Source organism: Helianthus annuus, chromosome 1 (genome assembly GCF_002127325.2).
Source record: "Helianthus annuus cultivar XRQ/B chromosome 1, HanXRQr2.0-SUNRISE, whole genome shotgun sequence".
NCBI lineage: Eukaryota > Viridiplantae > Streptophyta > Magnoliopsida > Asterales > Asteraceae > Helianthus > Helianthus annuus.
In genome coordinates this window covers 50,318,620-50,326,069 of record NC_035433.2, presented here as the reverse complement: position 1 = coordinate 50,326,069, position 7,450 = coordinate 50,318,620, and the positions used below count along the sequence as shown (strand labels likewise).

The window sequence follows — 7,450 nt, the reverse complement described above, 5'->3', positions numbered from 1 at the left end:
GAAAAATGAGGAGTAAGAGGAGGAAGATGAGGGGTTGGCCCATCTCTTTTTGTTTTTAAAATTGTTCAAGGGCAATCTAGTCATTTCACACAATGATAAGGACCAACTAGTGCTAAAATTAAAACCATTGAGACCAACTCTATAATTACTAAAACATTGGGACCAACTCTCAATATCTGCAAACCAGGACCAACCAGGTAGATGTGCACAAATTGGGTATTTTTAATAACCGGTTCCGATTATGGAATTGGTTTCAGTTTTTCGTTTTTAGGGTTAGAACCGGTTATTGCTATACCGGTTCAGTTTCGGTTCCGGTTCTAGTTATTTAACCAAAAAACCATACCTTATGTGCCCGTTTTCAGGTAAGGTTCGGTTTCGGATATAGTATACCCGGGTATTAAAAGACCAATTCCAAGGTTTTTTACCGAATCCGGTTTTTTTGTGCACTCCTACAGACGGGCATTTAACTCTATTAATGGTTAATAGTCTCTCACAAAGTTAACCGATAAGAAAAGAAAGAAAAAAAAGAAGCCAAAGCCCACAAGAATGAATTGGGCTGATGCGTTGACGAACAAGTGGAGTGAGTTCACATTGAATCTAATCTAACCCTGTTATTTATATTATCAATCAGAAGCCGTTAAGATAAGAAGGGCAGTCGATCAATCTCTGTCTCAAAGTTTCTTCTTCTTGAACCTTCTCCCTTCCCCTGGGGATATAGGAGGAGAGAGAGAGAAGAAGAAGATTCTTTCTTTCTTTCTCCAATTATCCAATACCTCCTTAGTATTAGTAGCTTAGATTAGATCTATCTTATCTTATCTTATTAACTTTTGTTTTAATTAAGAAGAAAAAAGATATGATGGAACTCCAGAATTCAGTAACAACACCTATCGCTATGGGGGTGGATCCTTTCTTGGTTGAGGCTCTTCAGAACCCTCGTCATCGTCTCACTAGTTAGTCAACTTTCCTTTTTTTTATTAGAAAATTTCGAATTTTACTATGTTTGATTATTCTATCTGTTTGATGGTTAGGTTTAGATGAGTTACTGTCTCATAAAATCTAGATCTTTTTATTTGATGCTTCATATACTATACAGGATTTCATCAATTGCATTTGCTAAACAATTGTCATACTCAATTTTGTGCTATTAAATGATGGGCTTAATTTTCCATATGTATGTCATTATTTGTTTGCAAGTCTTCTTTTTATGTTTTGAAACATTTAATTTTCTCATGGAAATTTGTTGTTTTAGTGGGGTAATTCTATTAGACCATGTGTAGTCGTTATGCGACAAGTGACGATATGCGTCATAGGATATTTTATATCACAAGAGGGTGTAGCCATAAAGCCCCTTAGTCATCATTAGTCAATTATTAATTTTCAATTTTTTTATAATTAATTTCTAACTTTATAAAATAAAAAACCATTTCATTAAATTAGAAACCATTACAATAAAATAAAAAGACATTACAATAAAATAAAAAAAAAACTCAAAGATTATATATATTTTTTCTGATTCGCTCCTTTTGTTGTTGTGCCATCTTCAACGCTTTTCCGGTTAGGTGGTCGATCGGTTTCGAGTAGAATTCAAAGTCTTGAGCCCATTGTCTATCTTGCATAATGCGGAGGAAGAAAACCGCGGTTGAAGGGATGCATTGTATAAAAACTAGGATTTTTATAAGATAAAGATGGAGAAGATTGTTTGGGAGTGTGTTTGTGTTTAAAAAAGTGGGTGAAGAAGATGATTATATATTGAAATTTAAAAGAAGTTGATTTTTTTTTTATGTTTTTGACCTTTGTAACGCTCAATTTTTGAAACCCAAGGCCCATCACCCCGTTATGCTCTTCGCGGGGACTAGGATTCAACCACCCATAGCACCCGCCGTAGTGGTGTTGGGTGGCGCTATGCCCGATATTGGCGTGATATCAAGCCCCGCTACGGGTGGCCTTAAGCATAGCAAACTTATCTTTTCTAATAAATTATAAAATGCAGAATAGATTCTTTATCAATGGCTGTTGCTTTATTGAAAGTATATGGTCATGTTTCTTATTGAAAGTACCATTTTCCCCTTTTGTATAGTTTAAAGTGTATGATTTAGTGCATATATCGACTTTACATATCCAGCTTATCAAATGTTCTAATATTTAATTTAATTTGCAATTTCTCTATTTTTTTTCTTCTTCAGTTCTTCGAATGGAACTTGATATTCAGAAATTCATCCAAAACACTGAACAAGAACTATTCGAGTTTCAGCATTTCCCAACATCATATCTTCGCCTTGCAGCTCACCGTGTTGCACAACACTACGGTCTTCAAACCATGGTTTTTGATAACTTCTCAGATGGTCAAAAGACCCGAATTTTAGTCAAACGGTTGACCGAAACCAAACACCCTGCAGTCTGTCTGTCAGATGTACCGACTAAAACTTTAGAAAACGAGAAACACGAGCATATCAAGGTTGTTTTAAAACCAAGGCCAAAATCGTCATCGGATGGAACAAATGTCAGAATGAAATCGGATTTTGTAAAAACCGTTGAAGAAAGGAAGGAGGATTATGATCGAGCCAGGGCTCGTATTTTTAGTCCTCAAACAGAGGGTCCACCGTTAACGACCAATCCAGACGGGAAGAGTTTGTGTAATTTTAAAAGTGATGAAAATGACGGTTTTAAAAACGATGGAAATGCATCTTGTGTAGCCATTCTTAGGGATAGGGAAAAAGATTTAACCGATCCTGATTATGATCGAAGCTACGAACGGTACGTTTTTCACTTTTTTTGACATTAAAGTCAAGTTCTGATTTCATAATTGTTGCATTAACAATGCAGGTACGTTCGTAACCTGCCAATGAGTCAAGGGTTTAACTCGTTGCCTTTGACTTTACCAAAGTTCCAACCACCGTGTGTCCAATACGATCCTGTAATACAACATCCAAGTCAACTCCCGATTGGTCAAAGTCAATCCAATGTTTGCTACAGGAGTTCGGGTATGAATCCTTATCCTGTTGTTGGTGCAATGAATCACATGTCAAGAGACCCTGTCTATATGCAATGGCCGTCTCATTCCATGATGTATGCACACGCGCATGAGCAGTTTAGACATGCTGTCTTTCAGGTACGTTATCATACCTGAGTTGCCGCTAGAAGTATATGGTTTTTAATGTCTATTTTTTTATGACTGATGACTCGGTATTGGACTGATGTATGACAGGCGCCGTTTTGTCAGCAGCAGCCTTTGAGTTTTGATTACTCTCAAAACCGTTAAGCTTGCATTGGTTTTACAGGAGCAACTACATTGAATTGGAACAGCATAGCTTTGTTTTGTTTTGTACTAGGAGGTTATCTTGTTATTTGTGGCCATTTGTCAAACACTTTTGTCTAATTCAACTTATAACACATTATTGTATGGTATGGCAAGTTCTATCATTGTTTGTACTTTGTGGTGAAGCCACATGCATAGTTGTATCCAAACACTACTTAATCAAGTTTTAAAAAGCAACCCCATAAATGCACCTCAACATATTTCTTGAATAACAACAAATCTAGATCACATATGGTTAGGGCTGTAAACGAACCGAACGAACACGAACAAGGCCTTGTTCATGTTCGTTCGTTAAGAAATAAATGTGTTCACGAACGGTTCATGAACACTTACCGAACGAGATTTTATGTTCGTGTTCGTTCGTTAAGGAAATGAGCGTGTTCGCGAACGGTTCACGAACACAAACGAACACAACTAAATTTGGCGAACGCGACGAAGAATAAAGATAGATGGCCCAGAGAGTAGCACTCGAACTTGAATCCCTTATTGTGGAACGGAGGTCGGTCGTATTCGTGGATGTAAATAATGATGCATAAACAAGGTGAAAGTGAGTTTCCTAGTTTAATTGTTAGGGAAATAAAATAAATAAAAGTTTAATAATATAAAAAGTACAAATAAAATACAAGAAAGTACAAAGATCTTCAATTAAAACACAAACATACGAATATAAACGAACGCAAATCAAGGAATGTTCACGAACACCTTACCGAACGTTCACGAACACAATCGAACGAACGAGACCTCTGTTCATGTTCGTTCATTTAACTAATCGAACGAAATTTCTTGTTCATGTTCGTTCGTTTATTAAACGAACGAACATAAACGAACTTCCCGCCGAACGGTTCACGAACTGTTCGCTGAACGTTCGGTTCGTTTACAGCCCTACATATGGTATTATCATCATCATATACTCAGTAAATCCCACCAATAGCAAAGCGAAGGTAGGGTCTTAGGAGGGTAAGATGTAGACAGCTTTACCTCTACCCCGTAGGAATAGAGAGGCTGCTTCCAGTGAGATCCCCGGCTCGATAGTAGTTTTGCATCAAGCCTTGGACATAAGGCACATAACACTAAGCAATCGGGACAAAGACCGATTAGTGCATGTACCCTTTTGTCTTTCAGCTATCAACGCCACCACATGATACATGATTAACCATCCTCAGCTTTTAACGTTATTTTCACGAAATTAGTAAAATAACGTTAAAATTAGTGCACTTCCACTTTTGCCCCCCGATGGACCACACATATATATACATTATATGCCCATACCGCAAGCGGGGCGTCAGATCACATAGGGTATGAGAACTATAAATTGGTCATCAGACATAGGGCTGTTCATAAAGCTTGCAAATCTTACTCGGTTCATAAAAATTCTAGTTAAAAAGCTAAACTTGAAATGACCTCAGCTCATGGCTCGACTCGTTGGCTTGTTTTTAGGCTCGTTTAACTTCTATCTCGAGCTCAAGCTGAGCCAAGCTGCCTCATTGAATTTTGAGCACGAGCTCGAGACCACCATGACTCGAATCGGGTCGACTCGTTTACAGCTTTAATCACATGGATGTTTAGTGTAAACCGTAGAATTATACAAAGATACATAAAACGGTTTTTTAAATTGCCTCTGTGATTATCTTCCACGCACCATGATACAAATATGTAAAGAATTTTGAGCTAAAAACTAACAAAACTAGAACAATGTTCATTTTCTGAAATGATCCGTCAATATAACATGTCTTGAAGTTGATCACAATCCAATAATTTACAACAAACTCGAACTGATCTCTACACATCTAAACTAGAAATAACTGAAAGAAGTAAAAGTTAACCGCTTCTGTTACATGCTCGGTTTTTAAGTAATCGCGGACATAGTTTCATTGATCCTTTTAGTTGTTAGTCATCATGCTCGAGCCGATGTATCTGCATTTGCCTTCGCCACCATCCCTATCATCAATAAGCAATTCCAAACACATAATTAAGTTGACTAGAGGTCGATTTTTTCGATATAAAAGGGGTGCGTTTAGATCAACCCTAAAAAAAGTCCGAAAAGGGAATAAAGAATTACCTTAAATCAGTCATCTCCTGTTGGAAACAAAGTTAGAACCTTTCTACCATTTGCTGATTCAAGATCATCCACAGAATTATGAACCGGTGCCCCTACCCTATGAACCACTTGCTGATTTTGTCTACTCAATAAAGGGTGCTCAAACTGCCCGTTTCGCGGAGACCCAAAATGACCAATTTGCCCATACCGCGGCTGCAAATGCCCAGCCACCGCAGCCATCTGCTGCGGATGCTGCAGTGCAGCCACCGGAACATACGGCAAAAAATGATCCGAATTCGGCCGACCCTGATGGAGAAAATGAGCCGGGACCGGAGAACTCGCAAACAAATGATCCGTAGCCGGATCTCCACCAGACCCGGCTCCAGGCGAAAGACCCTGCATACGTTTCAAATAAAGCCTGTACTTCTGAAGATGACTCGCGACATTCTCGCGAGTCAACCCGTCTACACTCATGAGCTGCATTATCGTTTTAGGTACGGCGTTCTTTATCCCTAAGTGGGCCACCGCGTCCACAAACCTCTTGTGGAGCTGCGGGGTCCACACAAGGCGCGGACGTTTCAGCGTCCGCGCCGGTTCGTCGCCGCTCGCCCCGAGTTCCGAGGAATCGAATTCCCCTGAACTGGGGGTAGAAATCGGCGGCAGATGTAGGTGGTTGTTAAGTGGAGTTGGGGTGTGGGAATTTGGGGTTCTAATGTCAAAAGCTATAGCTAGATCAGGGGTGATTAGGGTTTGAGATAAGGGCATAAGGTCTTCTTGTGATGGTAGCTCATCTTCCCATTTTGAGAACCAATTGGAGTCATCTTCTTTCATTGTTTTGGTGATATTTGTGGGTCAAATTGAGAACCCAATTGGCATGTAAATCAGTAGTTGTTGTTGCAGATGTTGGATCAGAGGATATTAATCTGGAAAGATTCGATATTTTTTAGAGAGAGAAAGAGAAAGGGGATGATGGGTGTGGGTGTTCGAGGTGGATCTTGTTTTTATTTTTGTTTTTGTTAATTTTTATGTTTTATTGTTGTTGTTACTGTTTATGAAGCGGCTGTACTGTTTCCTTTTTTTCTCGTCTTTTTCCGGCAACTTATTCCCCAATGTTATTTTCACACTCCCGTCATTTCATATGAAATATTAAAATAATATTTATTCCGTTAAGTACCTTTTTTTTAACCATTTATTATATAATCCAAGCAATTTATGGAGTAAAATTAAACTTTCAAAAATTTAGAAGCCTCTAATTTGTATATGTATCTAAGGGTCCTCTAACTTATTTCTCAACTAGGAGGGCTATAGGCCAATTTAGTTACCGGAGATCCTAGTTTCCTTTTTGAAGAGTTAAGCTTCTAAGATCAATGTGTTAAGCCTGTCGCTCTACCTTTAATTTAAGGACCTTAGGCTGGTCCATTTTGGTCTAGTGGTATCATGATGTGTAGAACATGATGTAATATTGAATTAGAAGTTGGATTAGAGGGTGAGTGTTAACCGTTTTAAAACTATAATAACGATTAAAAAATAGGTTATACATATTTAAATTGATTTATTTTGCTTTAATACGTCTATAATGAGATTGATTCTTTCTATAATGGATATTGTTTATCTAAAAGACATATAATCTAACTTTTTTTTGTCTAGAAGATGAATATGGCACGGTTTGCTTTTCAGTCGTATCTAAATATTCTCATAGAGGATGATTGTTTGGGTTTTCAATTGTATCTAATTATTCTCATGGAGGATGATTGTCTGGGTTCAAGAGTTTGTATATGTTAAATTTAGGGGAAATCATGTATAAGCTAAAATCCAAGGGGTGATTAAGATAATAACATGTCCTAACATTTTATAGAATTGTTTAGTAAAGACCCATAAAGTTTATAGAATCTCTCACATGGGTTTTGTTAGATCTAGGCTTACTTTATTAAACAAGTTTATGATTTTTCCTAAACTTGGTTGATATAGCCCTTAACTAGGGGACAATACTTTCACTATTTAATCCAACAACAATTAGTGGATGCCCCCACAAATCCCTCATACAACCCTACCCATATGAATGTATGTTTTTTAATTATTTATTGTTTGAAGTTAAA

General features: G+C 37.7%; 2 protein-coding genes across 2 annotated transcripts; one reads left to right on the top strand and one right to left on the bottom strand.

Moving 5' to 3' along the window:
* The first annotated feature begins 517 nt into the window (after positions 1 to 517).
* Positions 518 to 3,441, top strand: LOC110866282. Its single transcript, XM_022115504.2, has 4 exons — positions 518 to 950; positions 2,184 to 2,754; positions 2,824 to 3,109; positions 3,206 to 3,441. Exons 1-4 carry the CDS (start codon positions 854 to 856, stop codon positions 3,257 to 3,259), a joined length of 1,008 nt encoding a protein of 335 aa, XP_021971196.1. The 5' UTR covers positions 518 to 853; the 3' UTR covers positions 3,260 to 3,441.
* A 1,544-nt stretch (positions 3,442 to 4,985) lies between these two features.
* LOC110866268 (transcription factor MYBC1) lies at positions 4,986 to 6,358 on the bottom strand. The gene is made up of 2 exons (XM_022115503.2): positions 5,376 to 6,358; positions 4,986 to 5,254 (listed from the first exon to the last, which is right to left on the bottom strand). Exon 1 carries the CDS (start codon positions 6,183 to 6,185, stop codon positions 5,382 to 5,384), a length of 804 nt encoding a protein of 267 aa, XP_021971195.1. The 5' UTR covers positions 6,186 to 6,358; the 3' UTR covers positions 4,986 to 5,254; positions 5,376 to 5,381.
* Between the last annotated feature and the right edge of the window lie 1,092 nt (positions 6,359 to 7,450).

Excerpts from the sequence above, each read along its gene's own strand:
- LOC110866282 (XM_022115504.2), top strand. The coding sequence starts at position 854 with ATGATGGAACTCCAGAATTCAGTAACAACACCTATCGCTATGGGGGTG. Across the intron at positions 951-2,183 it reads CCCTCGTCATCGTCTCACTA|TTCTTCGAATGGAACTTGAT; the intron begins GTTAGTCAACTT and ends TTTCTTCTTCAG. Across the intron at positions 2,755-2,823 it reads TATGATCGAAGCTACGAACG|GTACGTTCGTAACCTGCCAA; the intron begins GTACGTTTTTCA and ends TTAACAATGCAG.
- LOC110866268 (XM_022115503.2), bottom strand. The coding sequence starts at position 6,185 with ATGAAAGAAGATGACTCCAATTGGTTCTCAAAATGGGAAGATGAGCTA.